We start from the raw sequence: 26,166 nt of genomic DNA on the forward strand, positions 1-26,166 counted from the left end.
AGGGTCATTTGCTGATCAGCTCACTACCTAATTAGCCCTGACTGAAGATGTGTCACGTGCACAGCCAGAATGCTCATGCTCAGACATATGTGTTCACACACACACACACACACACACACACACACACACACACACACACATACGTGTCTGTGTGTACTCAGCAGCCTGAAGGCCAGGACACCCTGAGAGGAACACGTTGCCTCTCCTGGGAGATGCTAAGACACGAGAGGAGTTCAGCAAAGACGCTGCTTCATGCCAGGGCCTGCCAGGCAGCCGGCTTCCCTAGCACAGCAGTGATGGGCTGGGGCACGCAGGCCATACCCTCCCCATGGGCCCTCCAGCCGCTCTGGCTCCCAGCCCTTTCAGCACTGCCTGGCACAGCCTTTTTCCAAAGCAGTGCATGTACTGCACCTTGCTGGGGCCTCTAAGCACCCCACTGGGATCATGCTCCCCCCCACCCGTGTGCCAGGACAGGAATTGCTGGTTCCAGGCTGTCGGTGGCCAGGAGCTGGTGGGATCAAGAAGCACCCTCCAGCTCATTCCAGCACGTGCACCCAGCATAGGGACAGTGCTGGCTGTGCTGGGTGTGCATGTTCAGCTGCAGGGTGGGTGAGCAGCTGGCACCAACCCTAGTTTTCTCCCCAGTGTCCCATCAGAGTCAGGACTCATGTCAGTGGGGTAGAGGGGACCCACACAGTTATGGCAGCACTGTGGGTGCCCTGCCCAGTGCAGGGTGCTGCCTGCCCTGCCTGTCCAGGCTCACAGTGTAGCAGCCCACCTGCACACCCCTCCCTGCCCCTCTGGGCCCTGCAGCCTCCTGGGCTGAGGGCGGAGGGGGTAAGATTCCTTTCCAGGTGGAAGATTTCTCTCTTCAGGAGCAGTGAATTATCCTCGGCCTGTCACACGCAATCTGTCTGCCTCTCCACTCTGCTGCTTGCCAGCTTGCAGGCACAGCACCTCTCCCATGGGCTGACTGCACCAGGGTCCCACTGCAGGGTCTTGCCTCTGCACATTATGTTCATCCTGGGTTCCCCACATCCTAGCAGCCTCACAGGGTGCAAAACCCCAGCAGGGCTGAGATATGACCAAGCACTGGCTGTGTGACCTTGGTTAAAGTGGGGACCCACACCTCCCCCCCCCGAGGCCTGAGAGCACCCTCAGCATGCACAGGAGTGGAAACCAGTCCGACTCTTCTCCTGGTTCTGTCCTGGCCTCTTCCAAGTACAACAGCCAGCTCAGCCTACACAAGAACCAGACCCTGTTCCTGGCTCCCAGCATCCATGGGCTCCCATATGTTTCCCAAACAGTGCTGCCTGATGTGTCCCCATGCTGGGCCCTGCACAGGTGAGCAGTGCAGGGGGCAACTGTCCCAATGTACCTCTGCAGCCCATAGCACTGTGGCCCAGGGCTGAAGTGAATTGGAGCCTGCTGTCCAGGCATCTGTCCCATCATGGGTAAACCCTGGCCACTAGAAATGTGGTGTCCCAAGACAGGACCTGATAGCTGGATGAGTTTCCCAGCTAGAACCAGGATCCTCAGGCCTGGGGGTGACAGTGCTGGGATGTCCCCCACAGCTGACACACTGGGTCTGGGCAGTTGAACTGCAGCCAGGACTCCCAGGTCTCCAGTCAGGCTCTGGTAGCTGAAGCATCCCCTTAGCAGGACACTGCAGAGGAGTGGGAACAGCCAGGACTTGCTGAGTTCAGCCCTTTGGTACCCACTCCTTGCCTGGGGCATCCTCATCCCCCTGCCTCTGTTGGGAGCAGGACCAGAGGGGACAAAATCCTGTCATTACCTGGCCCAGGGAAACCTCCTGTGCCCAGAGCCAACCCCCTGCCCTGCTAATCACATTCCCCTCATTAGCCAGCCCTCATTCAGTCCTGACGAAGGGGAACAGCAGGGTATCCAATTAGAGACAAAATGACAGGCCAGAGCAAGGATCCTGCTCTACCTGTCCTGGCCCCAGGCAAGCATCACTCATGGGGTGAAGGCTCCGGTGGGACAATTCGGGGGACAACAGGAACATGGTAGGTTTGTTTGCATCTTAGAGTCCAACACCCTTGCTCTGGACCATGATCTGATGGCACTAGAGCCAGGAGAGGGGTTGCAGGTGCTGCCCACATGCTGCTTCAGGGAATCTGCACATCCCTGTATGTGTGTGCCAGGCATGTACAGCCCTGTGCCCAGGTGTGCCAGGCTCTGACACCCTCAGGAATAGGTTCCTCCAGTGATGAAAATTGCTGCTGTCCTTTCTGGGGCAAATGCACCTGGCTCCCTTACACCACAGCAGGCCCCTGCCACTGGCTGCAGTGGCAGACTTGTACCCCAGATATGCACTAAGGGTGCAGCCTGGCCCTTCCCACAGCCCCATCCCTGCACCTCCACCCTACCTCCTTGTGGGGTCCACAAGGTCCTTTGGGTCTTTCCAACATGACCCTCCCCCAAGCCATCCCCCAGGATACTCGTGAGGTTGGATGGGACCACACAAGCTGAACAAATCCAGGCTCTGCTAGAGCACCCAGACTTGTCAATAGCCCTGAAGTCTGGGTCCCCTATGGCTGGTGCATCCTCACCCTCCAGTTGCCAGCCAGGAGAGGATACAGGGCAGGCTGTAGGAGTCCAGGCTGGGAAGGGTTACAGCCACAGAAGGACAAGGTCCCAGCACCTTCACAGCAGGAACTACAGGGCTCATTAGCCAGATATCTGTGGCAGGGGTGGGAAGGACTTCATTAGGGATGGAGAGCAGAGCTCAGTGGCCCAGCCTCTGGGCACTGAGGGGCTCTATCCCTCCTAGATCTGGCCTTGCTTGCCAGGGAGGAGACCTTGAGTCAGCAGTGGTGCTGGTCAGCCCCACTCCTGCATCCCTTGGGCTAAGCCAGTGATCTCAATTTCATTTGCTTCCCGCCCCTGCTGTGCAGTGGCTGGTGGGACACCACAGCCAAGGGGCTCCTGGAAACACCAGGAATGAAGAAAACTTTTTTCCTCCAATGGGGATGCAGCCCCTGGGTCTCACAGGGTATCAGAGGGGACTTCCAGCCTGGGGGTCCCACTGGCTCCCTGCAGGGCGATTGTCCCCCCAGGACCATGCTCCTGACATGAAGAGCTGTGGGTAATTACAGACCCTGTAAGCAATGCTAATCACAGGTTGTGGGAATAAATGGAACAGCTCCGAATGCCTGAGGGCCTGCACTTCCCCTGCCCCAGCCAAAAGCCCTTGTGGCCAGAAGGGAACAGAACCACAGCTTAGCATGGCTTGAGGGACATGTGCCCAGGGCTGTCCCCTGCCTGTTGGGGACACTGAAATGGGTCTGGCATTACCACAGTACCTGAGCTGCACATTCCAGCTCTCCCCAAAGGATGCTCTTGCAGTGTGTGGGGTTGGGCAGGGCTGATGGCTCAACGCCCACAGCTTCTCTGGGACTTAACACAACATGTCTTTTCTAACACACTCTGCTTCACTTTTCCCATGTGCAGAAGGAGGGGTGGGCAAGCAGGCATGTGAGCTGTCCTGCTGCCAGGGTAGGAATGGTGGCATGGTGAGAGTTACCTTGGGCAGGCTGCAGGGACAGCAAGGCACAGCACGACTCAACACCAGCACGGCAAGCGGCTTCCACGAGCCTGCCTGTGGCCAGGGCTACTACACCCTCTGCTCAAAACTCGCACCCCCGGCACGGAGCTGCGAGTGGCTCTGGGCAAGGAAGGGATTTTCCATGGGCAGCGTGAGATCTGGCCTCTCCCCAAGGCTGAGCATCCCCATATGGCCAGTGCCATCCTGCACAGTGGGAGGAAGAGCCGAGCTCACTGGAGCCATCCCAGCCCAGCTTTGCCTGCCCAGCTCCCAGCCCCGGGAGCATGCCCTGCTGCCCAGCCCCTCTGGGGCACCTCTTCCCAGGCTCCGGCACCGGGAGGTGCCCATGCCTACCGGCACTGCTGCTCCCGGCACGTCCCACAGCCACAGCGGCGAGCGAGCGAGCGAGCGGCGCCCGCCCGAGCCTGACTGGCCCAGCCAGTCTGGCCGCCCCAAGCCCCGGCAGAGGCGGCAGCTTTGTCCCCTTTGTGCCTCCCGCCCTGCCTGACTCAGGGCCCGCCCGCAGCCAGCGCCCGCCCGCAGCCCCGCTGCCCCACCACCCCCCTCAAATCACCCAGGCAGGGAGCTGGCCAGCACTGGGGAGGGATTCTGAAGCCAGGGCACGCAGGTGGAAAGGCAGGGCAGGAGCCAAGGAGATGTGCTGCCCCAGCCTGGTGCTCCAGGAACTTGTCCATCCGGATGGGGAAGAGGAAGGTGCCAAGCAACCATCCGGGAAATCGCAGCAAGACCCAACACGACTGGCCTGACAGGCTGGGAAACAGCCGGAAAGAGACAGCCTGGCCCCTGTGTCACGGCTTGGAGCCACCGCTGTGGGGAGAGGCACCAGGAAGGGCTCAGGGCTGCTCCCCAGCCACCTGCTTGCACGAGAGCTCACGGGCTGCTGGCACCGAATGAGCCAGCGGTGCTCCCTGGAACACTGCTGAGTGCTGGGAGCTGCTGCTGTGGACACTTGCCCATGTTTATGTGTGGCACAGGTGGACAGACACACACCTGACATTGTGTGCACCTTGCAGTGCACATGCTGTGTACACACACACACACCTACCACCCAGGAGTGAGGCACATGCCCAGACATAGACCCCACAGGCCCGTATGAGCCTCCCACACCCCTCCAGACATGCTGTGCATACATCAGTATCCCCCCCATGTATCTGCACCACAAAAATGCCCCCATGGGAATGCATGTGCACCCCTCACACACATGCACACCCTGCACATGTATATACATGCCTACACATGCCTACACATGCCCTACACACGCTTACAGCACATACACACTCACCATATCTGTGCATGCCTGGGTGAGCCCAGACCCCATACTGTGTATCCCCCCACATTCCTCATGCCCCTCACATGCCAACCCCTATGTGGCCCACTCACCAGCACCCTTCACCTCACTCCTTTCCTTGCCCCGAGCCACATGGGCTCAGTTTGGGGTCACGTGTGCCTGCACATCACATGGGGATATGGGTGCATGGCCCACCAACGTGGACAGCCGCAGAGCACACACATCCCCATGCTCCCGTGCATCCAGCACTCACACTGCTTCCCCTCCTGGCTGCTCCCCCAGGGGCTGTGTCACTGTGGGGCTGGTGGGGTGTTGTGGTGTGCTGATCACCCAGACTCCTTCAGCCATGCAGCCACACTGCCCTGGGCTCAGCCATGGCTTGGCAAAGTCACTGCACACACTGGCACCGGTGTGAGCCAAAGGCCCACGGTGGGGTGGAATCACATCTGTGTTGGGGGTCACACATCGCTCTGGTGCTGGGTCTTGCCAATCCCTGGCACACTTGTGCCAGGCTCCACAGTGAACTAAAGAGACAGGTGACAGGAGAGGCATGTGCAATCCTTGCTGACTGAGCCATGCCAAGGTGCTGCCAGGGCGTTGTGGGTGGGAGCCCCACACATCTCTCCCTCTGCACCCCACCCCCACAGCCAGCACACAGTGCCCCTTGTCAAGTGCTTCCCATGTGCCTGAGCCCCGGTTGTGGCTACTTTTGCAAATGCCAGTGCAGGCCCAGAGCTGGGAGGTGGCACTCACTGCTGGCATGTCTGGATGGGGATATGGGACAGTGCACATGGAGCTGAGCAGGGGCTGGGGCAGGGCAGGCTGGCCGCCAGCAGGGTGAGGTTGCTGGCAGCACTGTTGCAGTCTTTGAAAGAGTCAAGCACCACAGTGAGCTGGAATAGGAGGCAGCAGCAGGTTAGTGATGCAGTGCCTGGAGCTGGGGAATGGTGGCAGAGGATGCAAACCCCTTCCCTGAGATGTTTGGGGCAAAGGGTACAAAGGTGGGTGTTCCCCATGGGGTGCAGGACCTCCAGCACCAAAGCTTCCCCAGAGCAAGGCAGGAGCATTCCTGCAATTCTCCTGGGGCCAAGGGTGGGAAGCTCATTTCTGAGGCAGGGGAGAGTGCCCTGGAGCAAACACACAGGGATAGGTGCCCTCACCTCGCATGGAGCCATGCACAGCCACTGGAGCCAGCCCTGCCTGCTGGCACAGCCAGGCACAGGTACAGGTTTTGGCAGCAGAGGTGTGGATGACTCAGAGTGGGGCAGAATGTGGAAAATGCAGCCTGGCCGCAGTGCCACGTGAGCAGCAGGCAGGGCTGGGCCTGCGGGCGGCCTGGTGCCGCGTGCCCGCGCTGGGTGAGGGCCGCGCGGCCGGGGCAGCCGGGGCGCTGCTGACGAGGCACTGCCGGGCCCTCATTACCCGCGTGGGCCCAGCGAGGACAGGCTCAGCTCACCCTCCAACGCAGCGTTGAGCAAGCCTGAGGGAAGCTGCCACAGTGTGGCTGCCCACACGTCCCACAGCAGAAACCAGACAGGATGCTTGGGGGCCTAGGGGCCACCAACAAAGCCCCGGCCCGCTGCAGCCCTGTGCTGGAGGTGGTGGTGGGTGGCAGCTCCAATGTGATCACCAGCACGTGGGCTGGGTGAGCAGATGCTGCCTGGCCTTGCAGGGTGGTCAGGTGTGGAGAGTAGGGACCCCAACTCTATGTTTTTGTCCCCCTGTGTGATGTGCCACTGCCCTGGTGCCTGTGGATGCTGTCTGTGGCCACACTACCCTGTGGTACCACAGCCCAGCCCTCCCCAGGTGTATTTGCTCCCAAACAGACACCAGGATGCTGGAAAAAGCTGCCCAGGGACACTTTGGTCTCCCTAGGTGTCATTTTGAGGTGGCATGGGCTGTTCTTTCATCCCAGCTGCCTCCAACCAGCCCAGGACAGGCAAAGAATGGCCCTGGGGACCAGCTACTGCTGGCAAGACCAGAAGCACTGGCATTTGCAGGTGATGTTGCCTTCAGCCAGGGATGGTGACAGCAGCAGCTCCTGCGTGGCCAAATTCTTCACCCAGGGTAGAGCTTGCGAGTCCCTCTGGGCAGGGCCAGCATGTGTCCAAAGGGAAGTGGCCAAGGGATTTAATGCCACAGGGAGAGGAAAATGCTCAGAGAGGTGGATCCCGGATGGCAGCTTTCCTGAAGCATCCCAGGATCACAGACAGGACTTGGGCTGGCAGCAGGGATAGGAACGAGGCCGGCTGCAATCCAATTAACCATGGTGCTCAGTCACTGGGTCAAACGCCGGCTGAGTGAGGCCATTGACTTAGTGGCATGGGCTGAATCCAGGCTGCAAAGTGTGTCTGTTGCCATTTTCTCTTCTAGTTAAGCCTGTGCTGAAGACCCCATCTTGGACAAGGGACAAGTCCTTGGGATCTCAGTGGGGTGCACATAGTGTCCAGAGACTGGATTTGAGGGGAACAGCCATGTGACACTGCTTCTCCTCTCCTAAGAAGGGACAATTTGAAGAAACAAAGTCCCAGGAGCAGAGGAGTTCAGGAACCAGGGAGCACTCCCAGTGGAGTGGTCTCAAGGCCATGGAGGTGTTCACAAGAAGGACTGGTTTGGATGTCTGGAAATGGAGGTGAGAGTCAAGAGGTGAAGCTGTAGCACTTATGAACATCTGGGGACAGAGAGCACCCTCCGGACCACAGGCAGTGAAAGGTGGAAGGGCAGGAAGCTGTGGGGTCAAAGTGACTCAGGTGCAAGTCATGGCCAAAGAAAAGGTGAGGTGCCTGGATAAGAACCGCAGCTGACTCAGAGTTTCCAAGTCTTCCAGAGTGTGACCACAGAGAATGGCCAGGGACTATTTGGTGCTCCCTTTGCATTGAGACAGTGTTGAGAGGAGGTAGCAATTGCACCCCGATGCCTTTGGGAACCCAGAGTCCAGATCTGTGGTGGGGAGCAGCACCCACCGACGCCCCAGGACCTCTACCCAGTGTCAGTTCCCGGGGGAATCCCAGCAGGAGCCCAGCAGCCAGACTGGGAACCTGGGCTGAGAGTCCAACCTTCCTGGAGTGCCTAGGCAGAGGCTGTTTGAATTAAATAGGAGAGATTTCCCCCTTATTAGCAGGCTATTAATCACGTTCAGGTTGGGGTTTCTTTTTTTTTTTTTTTTTTTTTTTTAAATTGAGCTGTTGCACAACACGTTGAGTAACAGCCTAATAACAGGCTGTAAATCTCAGTTTGCTCTTGGGAGATTACAGATGTTAATAGCAGATAATGACCCACAACTCACGAGCTTCTCCACTCCCCCACTTCTTTGATCCCTCTGCTCCTCCCCTCGCTGTACTCAGCTTCCCAGCAGGGCTGCAGGGAGACCCCCAAAAATGCAAACCACCCTGTAATCCTCCCCATCACCACCACCCAGCAGAGCTGATGTCCAGCTTCCTACCTCTCCCTGCCTACCCCACAGTTCCCACCAACCACAACATCTCCTGCAGCTCCCAACCATCACCTGTGCTGTCACCCCACACTTCTCTGGAGCGCTGCTTTTGGGGTCCTTGGCTCCATGTGCTGGTTGATGCAATGAATCTTGAGCCATGGGAGTGCAGGGAGAAGCAAAGCATCGGTGCCTCTGTATTCTTGTCTTTGCATCAGTGCTCCTACAGCCTGTGGGTCCTGGCTGGGAGCTGGTGCCTGCAGGACTCGTGCAGGACAGCTAGGCCAGGCAGGGCTTGGCCCCAGCCCCCAGCCTGCTCCTGCCAGACCCTGGGCATCATCCCACATCCTCCCTGCTGCAATCGGAGTGCAGGGGCCAAGCCCCATGCACACTCTGGGGCTCCTCTTGGGCTTGCTGCCACCCTGGATGTGGCAAGACCAGAGCACATCACACGCTGCAGGAGGCTGTTGCTCTTTAGGGACCCATTTGCTGCCACAGCAGCTGTGCAGGGGAGCTAAACTCTACAGAACCTCTGGGGAGGGTTCCAAAGCCAGTCCCCTCCCCACCTCCTGCCTACTGCCTCACCCCTACCGGGCCCATCTGCGTCTCCCACACCCACAACCCCTCTCCCAAAATGGCAACTCACAACTGGGACACATCCCAACGTGACTTTCCGTTCTCCCTGGATGCATGCAAACGTTGCCTGCATCCTTCCCCCAGGATGCACACACAACCCTGTGAGCCCTGGGGCAGCTTGGTGAGGTGTTGGCTGAGTAGGGCTCAGCTCAGCCCCAGGTACTGCCCTGGGGACCAGAGCAGTCCCAACAGGGCTCCCCCTCTCCCTGTCCCATGCACTGGTTGGGAGCAGGAGGATGGAGGGACTCTGTGGAAGACATTGGGGATTCCCCTTGAGAGGGCGGAAAAACAGGGAAAAAGGAGTGGAGGATGACTTTCTTTTCTCCCTGTCCTGAATCTGGCACCATCAAGCTAGGGCACAGGAACAGGGTGTCAATGGCAGCCTTGGCCATGGGGTGTGGGGTCCCCCAGGCTCAGGGCTTGTCCCCCATGGGTGGCAGCCAGCTGAGCCAAAGGATCTGTGCCCATGGAGGGAGCAGGGACTGGCAATAGCAGTGGGATGGGTTGCAGGAGGAGTCACCCAGCAGGCAGGGCTGGTGAGGGTAGTGAGTCACTGCCAGCTTTCTCTGCCAGGGTGGGACTGCCACAGCCACCTGGCATCCCACTGGTTGCACTGGGAACACGAAACCACCAGCAGGCATGAAAAAAACATGAAAAAACATCACTGTGCCCCAAGAGCTCCCCACCAGCATGGGGGGAGCAGCTCCTGACCGTGCCAGGAGCCCATCCCCACCTCCAGCAGGCCAGATCAGACATGGCTCAGCCAGTGGTGAGTCCCCATCCCTTGTACAGACACTTGAGGGTCCCCACCTGCTCCTTGCCAAAGGGTGCAGCAGTTTGGAGGTTGTTGTGCCCCCCTGAGGCCCTGCAGACCCCAGGGGAGCGCTCCTGGCATACTGTGTGTACCCAGGCTCTGTGTACACATCAGCACCATATGGCAACAGCCTCTGCACCAGGAGCCGGGCATGGAGAAGGATGGGGAAGCAGCTGTGTTTGCCATGAGCAGCGACTGCTGGCCAGGAGCCATGGGCCAGCGCCCTGGATGGCACCCAGCAAGCACAGCCAGCACCCCTGTGCCTCTGAGGAGGTGTCCTCATGTCCCTCCAGAGCACTGTGCTGTCCCTTCAGCAGACTGAGACCCTGCTGTGGATTGAGCAGAGCTGTAGCCAGAAGCCCATCCAGGGAGGGCATGGTTTCCAGTACCTGCCTGTGGCAAGGGTTATCCAGTGACACAAGGGTGCTCTAGGGTCTGCCTGAGCAGGAGGAGCAGGGCCACCAGCCCATGGCGCAGGAGTACCCAGTGCATGCCTCTGGATTCAGGGATGGCTCAGGGCTGTCCTGCCTGCAGGTGCAGCGTGATACCACCTTGGGCAGTGTCCTCTCTGCTCCCAGGGAAGGTTCTCAGTGGTGACCCTGGGGGTGCAGAGGATAAACAAGGAGGAAAGCACTTTCCCAAGAGGAGGAGATGCTGGTTGGTCTGCAAGCACACCCTGGGGGATGTAGCAGCCCCAGCCAGGGCACCCTGAAGTGCTGGCTGAACCACTCAGCTGAGCCTCCAGCACCCAGCACCCTGTTACATGGATGCCAAGCAGTCCTCTCCCTGTTGGTACGTGGCACCAGGGCTGCCAGTCCTTTCTCTAGGGACACCTTGCAGTGGGATGAAGATGGTGCCACTCCCTGGCACAGAGAATGTGGGGCAGGGCTGCCTCAGCCAGTTTTCTTTCAGATATTATTTGTAACCCCATTAATGAGTCAGTGTTTGTGGGTGATCCTGTCCTGTGCTGGCCCCATGGTTCCCTCGGGTCAGTGGTGGGGGCTGTGGCCCCCTCCCCAGTCTCTCCATGGTTATGTTCCTCTACAACATGAATGGGGACAAAAGAAGTCCTATAGGGAAGCAAAGTACAGCAGTGGGGGAGTGACCATGGTGGATGGGGCTTTAAGCAGCCTGCTGTAGTAGAGGGTGTCTCTGCCCATGGCAGGCAGGGTGGAACTAGATGGTCTTTAAGGTCCCTTTCAACCCAAATAATTTTACGATTCTGTGAAAAGGGTGCAGGCAAGGATGCAGCAGTGACCCCATCCTGCACTCAAGGAGGCCTGGGGGCCCTTCATCATCCCTGTTCCTTGGACTTCCCCCAGCCAGGGCTCCCCAGGAGAGGGGTGACAGCCACTCTGGCAGTGATGAAAGGTGGCTGAGGGGAGGTTTGTGGCCGGGAGGCTGCTATAAGGGAGCTGGGGATCTTTGATGTGCAGAGCCCTGGCTCCACTGATTGCATTAACGGGTTTAGTGCCCGAGCAGGCTCCCGGCCCCTATCAGGAGCAGAGGAGCCGCTAAAGGGCCCAGCTCCCATTTTAGATGCAAATGACCCTGCAATTGTGTACTTGGAGGGCAGAAGAACCCCCACACATCACCCTCTGTGGGAGCAGACCCGGCTGGAGACTAAAAGTTCCAGATGGCTGGAGTGGCCCGTGATGGCCACTGATGGCTCCGGTCCGGGGTTCCTTCCCGGAATCAGCCTCTTTATGGGAAGTGCAGATTCCCAGAGCAATCTCCTACCATCCCCACCGGCAGCCGGGGCTGCCTGGATGTCCCCCTGCCTGACACTAATGTCCCTGAGGCAGGCGGCCCGTGCTCCTGCCGGGCTTTGAAGTGCATCAGATTGGGCTAGAGGGAAGGTACAGCCACCTGATCCACACCGGAGGGCTGGAGGAGCGATTCCCCTGCCCAGGGCACCGATGGTGTGGGGGAGGTAACCAGGCATGACCGGGTATCCCCAAGTCCCTGCGCCCGTGGTGGCCCCGTGTGCACCGAGTGAAATTGGAACAGGCTTGCTGGGGCAAAGCCGGGTTCAAGTAATTTTAGGGGCATTCTGGCTTCCTAAATCCGACCAAGGGCTTCCTAAATCCAACCAAGGGCTAAGAGCGAGGTTGGGCCACTAGGATGTCGCAGCCATGGGTGGGGGGCGGGCTGCGACCAACCCATGGATCCTATCCCCCACCCCTGGGCTGTAAGTTTGTGAGGGCAGGCTCTGCAAAGGGCTTGGTGTTGGGGAAAGCCTGGGATGCAAGGCTGGGCTCTCCCCATGTGATCCCTTGCCCACTGACACAGGAATAGCCCAACAAACTGTCCTGTGGAGTCCCCCAGCTCCATGGAGAGAGCTCTGAAGTGCAACAGAACCTCACTTCAGCCCCTTAGAAACTCCCCCTGCCCCCCAGCATCCTCCCCTTCAGAGCAGAGGGAGGGATGGAGGGTCATGCATGGGGGGCAGCAGTGGGTTGGGGTACACTTACAGCTCTAAACCCCTGAGATGCCCGCTCCACCCTCTTCAGTTCTTCCCATGCTGTAGGCAGAGCAGCCTCCTCACCATCACATGTGCCATGAGTTCAGTCAGACCTCATTCATTTTAAGTGTCTGGGAGGGGAGATGAATTTAGGGTAATCACTGGAAAAGCCCCCAGGCTCCCTACATGTCACAGTACATAGAGTCCTGGGGGAGGCAGGAGGGGCTGACACAACATGGTGTGGAGCAGGGGACCTCAGTATCCTGCTCAGTGCCTCGTGGTCACTGCAATTTTCCAAAACAAGAAAACAGGCGGGCAGGTGCACAGGACACAACCTCCATGTCCGTTCCTGTAAAACCATGTGGTTCTGCTTTGATGTAGGTGGAAAATTCCCTGTTTGGCTGTGAATCTGTGGGGCTGGGGACTACAACATTAGCTATGCTCAGTGAAGGATTAAAAGGGTGTTTTTTGGGAAAGATTTTTCCACTCTTGATTGGGGAGGTGACATCCGAACTTTATTTTCCTTTCCACGCTGGGACACGTGCCAGTGGGGCCAACAGGTCCCTGGGGAGCCACGGGACACTGCACTGAGCTGGCACGTGGGAGGCAGTGGTGAAGCAGAACTGAGGCAGATCAGGGAAGATGGAGCCAGGGAAAATGGAGGCCACTAGAGGTTGGGTTTGGGCTCGAGGCTGATTGCCCGTAGCCAGAACACGCGCTGAGGTCGGGCAGGGAGCCGGCTTGGCTGTGGGTTTTCAAATAGAACCTTGTCTGCCAAGGACCCTCCTACTCTGCCAGGGGCAGGGTGGATCCTGCCCCGCTGTGCACCTTGTGCTGCTGGCGAAGCGCTGCACGCCCGGCCGGCTCCTCTCCAGCTGCAGCTGTGGCAGGGCCGGGAGGCAGGGAGCGGGGTGCTGGCTGTGCCTGCCACACGCCGTGCACCAGCTCAGCCCAGGGACAAGCAGCCTGTGGCCACCCTCAGGCACTGTCCAGCCAGGGGACACGTATCCCTGGTCATCCTCAGGACAGGGTGTTGGACTTCAGCTGGAGAGGAGCATCCCCATGTCCTGGCATTGTCCCCAGCAGATGAGTGTTCTAGGGACCGTTCACCTGAGTGGTCTCTGTTTGGGACCACAGTTGTGGGGTGTCACTGCCCTTTCCGCCTACATCCCACAAGGCACTGGCTTAGGGCGGGAGCAAACAGGGTATGCCATACCAGAGCCACCCAGGGAGCAAGGAGGACACTGGGGTGTGAGTGACAGGTCTGGAAAAGCTCAGGCTTCCCCTAGTCTCTGTCCCAGGATATTGGCCCACTATCCCACAGGTTGCAGAAAGCAAACAGGTCCCATGTGAAGCAAAATCTTATGAGAGCCACCCCCCAAGAAACATGGTGCCCTGCCAGCCCTGTGGAAAGCTGGGGGATTGAAGGCTGTAATAAGGATCTTCCTTTGTCTTTTTGGATGTGGGTGCTGCTCTGGGGGGACACCAGCAGTGAGGCATAGGCTGTCCTGGAGCTGGGGTGCTGTGGCACTCACTTGACTGCCTGCAGCACTGTGTGCACACTCCCCTGTGGATGAGTTTGCAGACTTCCTGGGGATTATGCTCACACCACGAATCTTCAAAACTTCATAGGTACTCCAAGGCAATCCCTCTCCATCCCCAAAAATGTCAGTTGTCCCAGGGAAGGGGAGGGTGGCATTCCAGCTCTGGGTCTGCAGCAATCCTTGTTCATTTCTCTCCTGCCTGAACTAACTTATCTCTATCCATCCTTGGATGAAGAGCACCCAGGGGTCCCCTCCATGCCCACTGTCCCCAGTACACACAGGCACAGCCAGCACTGCCAGGGAAGGTGACGCAGCTGGTTCTCTCTGGGTGACTCATGCTGAAATACATGACGTTCACCATATTTCAGGGCTTTCAGCTTGGATGAGAAAAACATCAGGGCTTAAGAAAGTTTCTTTGCGAACTGCTTTTAAAACACTGGAGGGACTTCTCCTCCCACTTGCTCACGCTCTATGTTTTTGGGGGAGATATGTAGCCTTTTTAACAAACAAATCTTTTTGGTTGTTTATAACATGGAAAATAGATGATTAAGTAACAAGTTTTGCCTTGATTTATCAAAAAAAACAAACCCCAAAAGGCCATCTGGGTCCATCCCAAACAACTCCTGGCTGCACACAGTGAGCAGCTAGTGCATGGCTCTTCAGCTGGATGTGCTGACTCCACCACCTCCTCCCTTTACCTGGCCCCTTTGGCTGAGCTTTCGTGTTGGGCCAGGGAGCCATGTGGCCACTGTGCCTGCTTGCTGCCAGCCTGCCCACAGGGCCATGCCGTGGCCACAGCCAGCAGCAGTGCCCATCCCAGCACAGCTCTCCCAGCAGTTCAGTGTGGTTTCGCTGCTGCGTTTGCTCGCAGGGTTATCTGCTCTGGAACTGGTGTTGGTTTTGGCACACAGCACCGGGACCACACCTACTATTTAAATACCGCAGCTAAGGGCTTGGAGGGGGAAAAAAAAAAGGGAAAGAAAGAAAACGAATATGAAGTATTTGTTGCGGTTTGGAGATACACACACACATGTACACACAACACAAACACACCAGCCTGGCTCCGGATTGCTGGCAGTCAAGGAAGGAAGACTCTGGCTAAGATTGTCTTCAAAACCACCCTGGCGGCAGAGTCTGCTGAAGGGAAACCCTTTGGGCCAAAATTAGTGCCTGCCACATGCCAAGCTGGAGCGTGCACTGCCCTGGGCTGGGGAAGCCGGGGCAGCCCCAGTGGCGTAGCTGGGGCCAGGGAGCCATGCCAGCCCTTCCCGGGTGGCTCCCCTCCCAACAGGCTACAAAAAGCTGGGGAAAGGGTGCAAGAGATGGAAATCCCCAGGGAGGCACTGCTTGTGGGGCTGGGAGGGTTTTTCCCCCACAATATCATGGAATCTTGTCCTAGAAATGCCTGGGTGGCAGCACTTGCAGTGAGTCTGAGAGTGGAGACAGGCAGCACTACCACTCGGTGCTGGCTTGGAATAAATGGGAGCCCAGTAGCTAAGGATGGGCTGGGGCTGGGAACAAGGAGGGTAGATGTCCCATGGGAGCAGATGTCCTTACTGGGACAGGTCTAGCTGTACTCTTTCCCCATGTCAGACCTAGTGAGGCAGATTCTGGCATGAAGCCACAGCAAGCTAGCCCAAGAGGCACCGAGTGGCTGTGACACACCATGCCATGCTGTGCCACGTTGTGCCATGCAGTGAGGCCTGCCGAGGCGGCTGGGGCAGGTGGATTACTGCACCTTCCTTTCCCCAGGCCCCTTTGTGGAGAAGTTTTCCTGATGATCTCACTGGATGCACATTTCTAAATCGTTTGGTTGATTGTTTCATCATCAGAGGTCAATTAAAAGAAGGCGAGTTCCTGTCACCCTGCTCCGAACCCCTTCGCTGCCAGAGCCCCAGAACAAAGGGAGGAATTGGGCTTGGGCTCAGCAGCTTGGATTCCCATTTGATTATTTCCAACAAGGGAGTGAATCTATTTTGGAGACGGTATTCCCTGGGGATGAGCTCACCGGCGCAGAGCATGAGCAAGGCTGGGGATAAAAAAAAGTAATACAGCCTTTTGTAATGTGTTGGAAACCTATTTACTACCAGGAGGCTGGGTAATTAAATGCCACTTCCTGGAGCAGAATGAAGCACCCTATGTAATGCCAGTGCAGAAGGGTTTGCTCTCAACACAGGGTGGCCACTGATCCTGCCAGACACCCCACGAGCATTGTGGGTGGGAGGATGCAGTTTTGTGGGCTGCTTCTGTAAAACCACTGCAGCAGCCACATGTGGCTGACTGTGATTGATTCCAGCATCCTGTGCCATAGTGGTGCCCTTGCTGCAGTGTCCCAGGGGAATAGGATGGTGGCAGGATGAGTTTTCCATGCAATGTGCTATGGTATATGTTTTACACTGGCGGGGTGGCTCTGGGCAGATAGCTGCACGGAGGAATAACAAACCCAAATTACCTGGAAAACAGTTTCCACACAGAGTTCTCCAGCTCCCTGTTTGTTCTGCTGTCACCTGGGCTGTCCCCCACTGCCTCACACTGAGCTGTGTCCCCATGGGTGCCAGTGACTCATGGTGCAGACTGTTCACTCAACCCTATCCCACAGCTCCCATTGGAAAATTGTTCCCCCACTGGCCCGGCAGTGCTTGGATACTGCAGCCACAGCAGTGCCCAGGTTCCAGGGCTAGCCAGGCTTTCTCCAGGCTGGGAAATGCCGTATATCTGAGTGGATCAGGTCTGACCAGCACTGGCCTTAGCATCCACACTTTTTCTGCCTCTGTGCATGGCAAGGGAGGTTTTCGTCACTCACTGAGAATCCAGGTCCATTAGAGACTGAATACCTTAGAGTATAGCTGGGAGGAGGGATGGACACTGCTTGGAAAAGAGTGGCAGAGATGTTTACCTGGGCCATTTGGGACTTTTGTAGACAAATTGCTTTTACATGATGTACAGCTATTAATCTCCAGCATGTGAAAGAAGGGTTCTAACATGCACATCCCATGGGCACTGCAGCCATACCATGATATCCTCTGCAAAACTCCCTGTGCAACTTGCTGTGGCACTCTGTGTCCTGGCTTTTTTTTAAAGATTAAGCCAGAAATGTTGGAAAAATATCTTGTGTTCCTCCTCCTTGTTGCTCACAAGGAAAACAACAATTCCTGCTGTTACTCCTGGAGTTGCTGGGGTGTCACAGGTCTTGTCCAGCACTTTTGTGAGTGGCAAAAGGGAACGGCTCCCATGGCTGTGGTCCAGTCCCAGCTGCTGTGGCTGGGGCCAGAGCTCTTGCCGGGCCAGAGGGAAGGAAGGATGGGCCCCTGGGCTGGCACGTGAGCACACGTGTTTGCACGTGAGGCTGCTGCTGCGAGGGCTGCCCGGATGCCTCCAGCGCATCGCAGTGCTGATGGAACCTGTGCTGTGTGCTGTGGGGAGGGACAGCTCCTGGCACCATGCTGAGCACGATGTCCCTTCCGAGAGGGATACCCCGTCCGCTGTGGTGCTGGACCTTGTGGCTCTATGCAGAGCCTGGAGCTTTCAGCTTTCCTGGACCAGTGAAAGTTAAGAAGTGGAGGAAAAACGTTGCTGTATGTTATAGAGGAAGAGAGGTAAAAAGGGCAGGAAATTTGCACCATGTCCATTTCCCCTTGGCCCCCGGCCGCTGCTCATTCCGGATTCGGGATTTGCGTAGGCAGAGTTAAAAATAACAGGGGTATATAAAGAAGGACAGAGAGGGCTGCACTGGCCCCGCAGCCACCAGGGCACAGCCAGGCAGCAGGCAGAGATCAAAGCAGGATGCAGTCCAGGCGATGCAGTGGGGCTGGGACTGTGTTCAGGGTCTGGGGGTGCCGCTGGGCTGTTCTGCCAGGGGTGGGATGCCAAGATCTGCCAGCTCGGCAGCCTCCTGGCCAAGCAGCTGGGCAGCACCCATGTAAGATGAGGCCGTGTATATTCCCGTAGGCAAAGACATCTCTCATGGACCCTGTCCCTCTGTAGCCTTTACTCTGTGCTGACATTCACGGGGAGCAACCTGACCCGTCTCCCGTGGCCAGAGAGCTGCGCAGGGAGGCTGGATATGGCCTCCAGCCAAAGCACCCTGTCCTGGGAGGGAGCTCCCTGTCGGTGCTGCCGGGGTGCTGCCTCGGGTCTCCCCGAGCCCCTGGCAGCCCTGGTCCTCGGCCATGCATCCCGGTGCTCCCCAGACCCCAGGGTAGGCAGGGCGGACACAGCAGCTTGCTGGGCCGGTGCAAACGAATCTGCCCTCTGTGCCCTGATAACATTGTGTTTGTTGCGGAGCAGGAAGAGCCTGCCAGCACACGATAAGAGCAGATGACTTTACTCTGGACCCGCTCTGGATTGAATTATGCTTTAATTTCATTTTCAGTTCCTCTTTTCTTTTCAGGAGGGGAAGGGGGCTTTGGGGGTACAGGCAGGTCTGGGGGCTCCTGGACCCTTCTCTAGGCAGGCCAGTACCATGCAGAGGGGAAGACAGAGAGTAAAACCCAGTCAGGTTCATTTTTTGCTCTCAGGGATATAACCCTGAAGTGTCACAGTTGTTTAGGGTGTTCTGTGGTGTGGATCTCCCTGGCAGCTCTCATGGGGTCCCCCTGTGGAGCTTTTGGGACTTGGGTTTTGCCTCCCACTGAAGCAGAAGCTCTCTGGGCTGTGATGCTGTAGGTGGTGTTGGAGAGGAGGCACTGGAGATGCTCTGAAGGAGAGTCCTTGGGTTTACTCCAGTCTCCCAACTCCGGGTGACAGCACAGAAAAGGGTGCAGGGCAGGTGTTTTTCAGTCCCCAATGTTTTGTGGGGTAGGGGACCCCTCTGGGTCTCCTGGGAGCCCTGCTGAGCAACCTGGGCACCAATTCCACCTCTGGCAGTGCCACAGGGTATTGTCCTTCTGCCCATCCCATCTCTGCTCTGTGCCATTGGAGAGGGTGCCATGGCACTGTGGAAGTGTTGGCAGGGTTGACAATTGCTCTTGTTTTGACAGGGCCACCTCTGGCACACCGCGCTGGGCAAGCCACTCTGCTCATTCCTCTGCTGCCAGATGTGTCAAAAGCAAGGATAACCATTAACCCTTTCCTCTTTAGCCATCACCTGGGTGGGTGGCCCTTCCCACTTTCTGTTTGCTCTCTTGCCTGGCTGCTGTTTGATCTCTTGAGATGCCAGTGACTTTACAGTCTGCCGTAGTGGCGCGGGAGATAACCCATGTTTCCTAAATGGGCTTCTGTCAACAGCGAGCTGTGCATGCACTGTCTGCTCCTGCTTGCCTCCCACTCACCTCAGAGGGGGCTTCTGTGGCCCAGGAGCTGACAAAGCTGTGGCAGGGACCCCCTGTGCCCACCCCATGGCTCAGAGCAGGAAAGCCCTGCCCATGACGCACTGCTGGCTCCCTGCACACTCAGCGCTGGCAGTGCCTGTGTTGCTGCGGTGCCTGGCATGCTGCCGCTCCCCACCACGCCGGCCCTCCCACCGGAGCATCAGTAAAAAGAGTTTCCTGGGGAATATCCCACATTTGCAAGAAATATTGGCTGTAAAAATTAAGCTGATCTGTTGGCAACGCCTCTCAAAATAAGTCAGCATGGGTGCGATGCCAAAACTGCCTATAAAAGGGGAAAACCAAAAGGAATTAGTCTGTCTCCTATGGCATCTTCTCTCACTTATCTGAAAAAGTTTGGGGCAGGAACTGCCTTGCTATTAATTATTACTTGGCAAAGGAACAAGTAATGGGATTAACTGGTGACTTGAATAAACTACTCTGGGAGGCAAGCTAAAAGTAATTTCAACTAATGCCTACATGCTTCTTTGCCACTTTGGAGGTGACTTTTTCCGAGGAAGGACTTTGGAGCCCATGTGTTTTGACCCAATAGGTGCCATTAATAAACCTGCTGCCTTGCCAGCAGACAAGCAGATGGGGCCCAGGCAGCAGCCCAAAATGTGCTCTGGAAACCAGGGCAGGGATTCTTGGTAAAAGGGGGAAGATCTGAATTGTTGTTGTTCCACTGGATTACTGAAATAATTTATTGCAATGCTCCACCCTTATAATTAAAGCACGGTGATGAAAGCAACTGGTAGAGTAGCTTTGGATTCAGAAGCGGCATGTGCGTGTGGTGTGTGTGCACACCTCACCTTTGGTGTTTATATTTGTTTTTTTTTAAATTGACTCCTTGCTTCTGAATAGAGCAGGCAACAGCCTCAGTTCTTAGAAAGGTATCTGGAGATGGACAGCTCCAGAAAGCAGGGAGACAGGCTCCAAGAGATAAGGGACATTGCTTCTTGAGCGCAACAGCAGCAGGGCCATTCCTGGTACTGGTTGGATGGGGGCCAAACAGAGAAGATCTTGCTGTGTGTGCCGGACAAGGAGACAGAGAGCCCCCGGGGAGGCCTGCCCAGTGCCCTGAGTCTCTGCACCATCATCCAACTAGCTAGAACAGGGTGGGTGACTTGAGTGTCTCCTGCAAAGTGGGATAACCTGCTGTCCTTGTGTCCCCTGCCATGGGAAGCCTTCGGGACAGCGCTCTCCCAGGGGCTGCTCAGGGTGGACAGGGTGGGACAGCCGGCCCATGTCCCCCTGTGCCAGGGCGGTCGGAGTCTCACCCACAGCACTGGTTCCTAGGGAGGGCAGACAAACGTGCTGCGGGGGCTGTGGGGCGAGATGAGGCAATGTTGGCAGGGTGCCAGCCCCCGACAGGGTCGAGGAGCAGTTATCTCGGCTCGCACACGCACCCTGCACGCAGCCAGATGCGAGCTGGTACGCTCTGTGCTGCTGATTGCCTCACCGGCAGCAGCGGCGCGGGAGGACGCGGCTTCACGGGTGCGCTTACATGAAACGATTCGCGTGGGGGTGTGGGGGCACCGAGGCTCGGCTTTCAGGTTCATCTCCTATGGAGGCACAAGCACACCTTTTTGGGACTGCACCTTGGCTCGCTGACGCGCTCGGGGTCCCCGTGGCGAGTGTAGTGCCCGGCGCAGTGGCTAAAATGCTTTTACCTGTATGTACCCCTGCGCCAGACCTCTCTGGCACTCTCTGGCTCCACAGAGGGTGCCTGTAACAGAGCCATTGCCCCTGCCCTACTCGGGACAAGGTGCCGGGGGACCTCCTGCTCTGCCACCTACAGCCCCCCTCCCCGCTCGTAGTGTGGGCAAGCCTTAAGGGCGCCGCTGCCCCGTTCACGTCGCGGGCAGGATTCTGGCCTCCGCGATCCACAACAGCACCCTTGTCTCTTCTCCCCCGTGGGACAGTCTCGCAGAGCAGGGCAAAGCTGGACGCGGAGAGCGGGACGTGGAGACCCCGCCGCTCTGCCCCGTCCCGTCCCGCGCGGGCTCTGAGCGCGGTCGGGGCAGTGGCAACCGCCGACCCCCGCCCGCCGGGGCAGCCCCGCCGGAGGGGGCGTGGCTCAGGCTACAGCAGAGCCAATGGTAAGTGGCGGCGGTGAATATCAATGCGGACCGGACCAATCGGGGCGCAGCCATGCTGTTAACAGCTTAGGGGCGCGGGGCGGCGCAGAGCAGCGCTGCTGCCACGGGGAGCGGAGCGGTGCCGGGCTCCGCGCACCGCGCTCCCCCAGCCCGCCCCGGCCCCGCTGCCTCGGCCCGGCTCGCCATGGCGGCGGCCGTGGACGAGAGCGCCCTGCCCTCTATCTCCACTTTCGCCAACTTGATGCCGCTAGAGGAGCGGCCCGCCGACATGCTCCACGTAAGCACCAGGCACCGGGGAGAGGGTGGCAAGGTGGGTACGGGACAGAGCGTTCCGGGCGGGGGCTCAGCCCGGCCATGGAGTGGGGGGCGGGCCGCCTTCTCGCCGTCGGAGGGCGCCCCGAGGGCGGCGCAGCGCAGCCGGAGTGGTGCCGACCCGTCGGACGGGTTGGGGGGAGCCGCCGCCCCGAGCGGGAGGCGCGGGCCGCGGTGTTGGGGCGGCGGGTGCCGCCGCAACCGTCTCCCCGCCGATCCTGACGCTTCATTTTCCCTCAGAGGATGCTACAACAGGATGGCCCCGCTGCCGTCAAGCGGGAGGAGGATGACTTGGGCAAGTTCGTGGACTTGGACTTCATCCTGGCGCACACCAGCAGTGGCGGGCAGGGGCCGACCGGCCCCAACTACCCCCTGCCCGAGACCCCCGAGAGCTGTGGCACCACCTACGACAGCGACGGCTCGTACTCCACGCCGGGCAAGTTCCCTGCGCCTTACCCCGAGGGCCAGGGCCACAGCTACGTGGCTGAGCTGCTCACCCCGGACCTGCCCGGCCACTACGACCCGCAGCGGAGGGAGTACACGGAGCTGCGGGTGCCCGGCGGGCCCCATCACCACCCTCACCCCCATCACCACCCGCCCCTCCACCCAGCCCTAGCCCGCCCACTGCCCCTGGACCCCGCGCAGTCCTTCGGACCCCGCATCAAGAAGGAGCAGCCGGAGGAACGCGCCTGCATGCTGGGGATGTCTGCCGCCGAGTACCTGGGACCGGGCGGCGGCGAGCACAAGCCACGCGTGGCGCCGGGTCCCGGGCCGGGACCGGTGCCGGGGCCGCCGCTGCCCTACCCGGGCTTCCCCCACGGCCGCTTGGGGCCCCCCGAGGAGCCGCTGCCTGGCGCCGATCCCCACCTCTTGGCCGACCTGCCGCCCCACTACGCCGTGGCCCCGCACCGCTATGCGCCCCACTTCGCCCCCCAGCCGCCACCGCAGTTTCATGGACATTTCAGTGTTTACAGGGAGCCCCTGAAGGGGCCGGGCCCGGGCCCGGCGGGGCTGCCCGGGCTGCTGGTCACGCCGCCCAACTCCCCGGTGCTGGAGTACTTCCCGACCGGGGCTCCCCCCGAGGACTGCAAGCCCAAGCGCGGCCGCCGCTCATGGGCGCGCAAGCGAACGGCCACGCACAACTGTGAATACCCGGGCTGCGGCAAGACCTACACCAAGAGCTCGCACCTCAAGGCGCACATGCGGACCCACACGGGTAAGGGCGCGCCGGGGCGGGGACACACACGGAGGGTCCCGGGCGCGGGTACCGCGGCACGTGGTGAGACCGCGAGCGAGGTTCCGGGGGTGTGCGGGGGCGTCGCGGGAGGTGACACCGGCAGTGGGGGGCGTGTCGCGTGGGGAAGACCCCTGCGGTGTGTCAGGGAGTGCACGGTGGGTCCTGTGGTGGGGCTGTGTGAGGGCACCCAGAGACAGCCCTATTGGAGGTGTTCTGCGTGTAGGCAGGGGGCAATGGGGATGGCCCCCGAAGTGCTCGGAAGGACCCCCTTGGTGGTGCTGGGCAGGGACACGTAGGGACCTGGCATGTAGTGAGACCACTCTTGTGGCACCTCCAGTTGCTGGTTTTGGGGCCCTGGGGTGCCTGAGGTGGTAGGACTTAGGGTAATGGAGAAACCCTCCACCTGGGCTAGGGACAAACAGAATAGGGAGACAGACTGGGGGTTGTACGGTGAGACCCTCTGGCCGAGCTGGGACAGGGCACATGGTGCCAGCCCATAGCAGGGATGAGCAGGGCACCAGCCACAGTTTAAAGTGAAGCAGGGGTGCTCAGGAAACAGACCTTGGCACATGGGGAAGGGCAGAAAAATGGGGGACAGAAGGGGAAAGTTGGGCAGGCAGAGGTGCGCAATGGGCCTCCCATCTTCTGGAAGAGGGGGTGCTGGGTAGGGTAGCACAGAACTGAAGGCACAGGGAGGGTGGGAACCTACAAGCCCACTGACACCCCCTCTCCTCTGCAGGCGAGAAGCCCTACCACTGCACCTGGGAAGGATGTGGCTGGAAATTCGCCCGCTCCGATGAGCTGACCCGCCACTACCGCAAGCACACAGGGCACCGGCCGTTCCAGTGCCACCTCTGCGAGCGGGCTTTCTCCCGCTCAGACCACCTCGCTCTCCACATGAAGCGGCACATGTGAGCAGTGGCTGCGGCCGGACTCGATGTCCCCGGAGCTAGCTCACGGTGTAAATAGTGTCGGGCCAGGGATGGCAGTGGGGAGCAGCCTGGCCACCCAGCCCCCTCTGCTTGTAGTTGATAACTAGTTTTCTCCTCCTGCTCCTGTGAGAGCTGGCCCAGCCAAGTGGTGGGGAAGGGCTGCTTTGGGGATGTATGTGGGGAGCAAAACTGCAAGAAACATCTGCCCAGTCATCACCACTCAGCTCCCCATGCCTGGAGAGTTCCCCCCAGCCAGGTACCCAGTGAGTGGTGGAGCTGGTGCATAAGGGATCTGTCCCCAGAACTCCTGGCTTGTATTTGGCATCAGCTTAATCTTCTTCCCCCAGATTCTGGCACCCCCCTGGCTCTAGGGGCTGTGGTGGCTGACTCTCGCTGCTTTTTGGCTGGAGAGCCATGCCAGTTGGGCACGTTGGTTGTGGTGCTGGGAAATGGGTTGCTGGTTGTCTCGGTTGTGATCATCAGAACAAACCTGACCCAAAGCCCAGAGTGGATGGGGTGAGGGTGGGATTTGACTGGCTCATGGCTATAAAGGTTTGCAGGTGTTGGCAGCACAGCGTCACCTTGCACAGAGGATAGGGATGCTCCTGTCACCAGCCTGGGACCCCCCTGGCCATTCCCAGTTTTCCACTCAAGAGCCTAAAATGTCTCTCCTGGCTCTTGTCTGCTTTATTTTGTCTTGTTCTTCCCCTCAGGATGACACCAGGTACTGCTGCAGCTGCCTTCCCCATGCTGCTTTTTAAAATTTAGTATGTAAAGGACAGTGAGTCCAGCTATGAATGCCCAGGTCTCTGCTATACTTGAAATTTTTGTAGAGGGAGGGGACAAAAAGAAAGCTCAAAAGAAAATGAGTCTTTTTATGTGCAGCTTCTGCAAAGCAAGTTGTAAATTAAACAAAGCAGTAATATATAATGTTTCTGGTTTTTTTAATATATTTTCTTCGAGCTGGGAACACAGATGAGTCTCAGCTTTGGGAAGTGCACTGTTCCCGTCTGTGTATATTGTTAATTAACATTTCTCTGCTTGGGCACGTTAGGTCTCTTGCACTCTGAAATGTTACTTTTCTTTATATGCAAACTGTTGAAATATTGTGATCTGCTGTATAATAAATAAACAAGATGTAAACATGAAAGAGCCAGGAGAGTTTACTTTAAAGGTTTCTTCTAAGAGGAGAGGGTGAGGCTGAGCTTGTTTGTCAGTAAATATTTACATCGATGTTCATTTCTGCTTAAGTTAGCTGCGGAGGATCGATGGGGAACGCCCAAGCCTCGGCATCTGAGTAGCATCTCCTGTGCAACAGCTCTTGAGTCACCTCACTTCCCTGTGCCTCAGTTTCCCTAATCTGCAGATGGGGCAATTGCGGCACTGGGATGGTGTGACTGGTCCTGCGGTGAGTCATCTCCGAGGAGAATGGCAGCCGAAACTCAACTGAGAGCCTTGCTGGTCCTGAATTCTTCCTGAGCAGTCCTGTCCCGCTGTGCCTCACAGTGGGAGTACTGGCCTTGTGGTCACAACCAGCAGGGAAGTTGGTGTCAGCTGGCTGGTTCTGGGTGCTGTCTCTGCTGTCCTCCTGGGGATGGCCTGGCAGCTTGGCAGGGTTCAGGTGCTGAGGTTTCCCTGCGTTAATAGGTGGTGACTCAGCACAAGCATGCTGGCAGGTCCCGGAGCTCAGCAAGCAGGTCTGGCTCCATCCCTCCCTCCCTCCCACAGCTGATTACCAGTGATGCACGAATCCCTCTGAAGGCAGGAACTTGTCCAGACCTGACACCATGCTGGCAGTGCAGGGAGCACACAAGCTGTATGATGCCCTGGCCCAGGGTGGTGGTGGCAGTGGCTCCCTCCTCCTGCTCATCTCTGCAACCCCCAGCAGCTGGTCAGGGCTGGAGGGTGTCCTGGGGCTGCTTGCCCTGCAAGTGGAAGTGGGATGTAGCTGGGCTGATCCCACTCAGATGGGAATGGCAGAGCAGGTCTGATGCTCCCCTGAGGAGTGGCTAATATTTTGGTGTTGGGCTCTTTGTTCTGGGACCAGCACCCACCCTTGTGGTCTGCCCTTGAGCAGCTACAAAAGCATGGGTGATTCCAGGCAGAGTGGCAGCAGCTTGGGACATCATGTTCTGCCTGTAGGCCTGAGATTGGACCACGGGGCTGCATCCACAGGTGTCACAGATCCGTCAGGCTCAATCACTTGTCCTTTCCACTGCTGTCTCCGCCCTCTGCTTGCCCCACTTTCTGAGAGGTGCTTGTGCAGGGGTAACTGTGCTGGGACACATGCGGCCTGCATGAGGTAATGGGGGTGTCTTGTTCCTGGAACCACCAGAACCCAAGGACAAAGTTACAATGGTAGGGGATAGCTGGGGCAAAACTTCTGCCTCTTCCCTGGAAACTTGTTCAAAACGTCACATGGAGGGAGAGGGAAAGGTGTGGGCTGTTTGAATTAGCGATGAGTCAGGCTGGCAAAGCCAGATGGGGAGAGTGCGTGCCTGCGTGTTTGTGT

The 26,166-nt window shown here is 58.2% G+C and overlaps 1 protein-coding gene across 5 annotated transcripts; it reads left to right on the forward strand.

The window, feature by feature from the left end:
* The first annotated feature begins 20,481 nt into the window (after positions 1–20,481).
* On the forward strand, positions 20,482–24,804 carry KLF17 (KLF transcription factor 17). 5 transcript variants are annotated; one of them, XM_077182444.1, is made up of 3 exons: positions 20,482–21,173; positions 21,726–22,877; positions 23,462–24,804. In XM_077182444.1, exons 1-3 carry the CDS (start codon positions 21,171–21,173, stop codon positions 23,525–23,527), a joined length of 1,221 nt encoding a protein of 406 aa, XP_077038559.1. In that variant the 5' UTR covers positions 20,482–21,170; the 3' UTR covers positions 23,528–24,804. The 5 variants fall into 5 exon arrangements, with proteins under 5 accessions (XP_077038559.1, XP_077038556.1, XP_077038557.1 ...); XM_077182441.1 differs by lacking the exon at positions 20,482–21,173 and adding an exon at positions 21,239–21,483; XM_077182442.1 differs by lacking the exon at positions 20,482–21,173 and adding an exon at positions 21,241–21,450.
* The last annotated feature ends 1,362 nt before the right edge of the window (positions 24,805–26,166 follow it).

Source organism: Agelaius phoeniceus, chromosome 8 (assembly GCF_051311805.1).
Source record: "Agelaius phoeniceus isolate bAgePho1 chromosome 8, bAgePho1.hap1, whole genome shotgun sequence".
NCBI lineage: Eukaryota > Metazoa > Chordata > Aves > Passeriformes > Icteridae > Agelaius > Agelaius phoeniceus.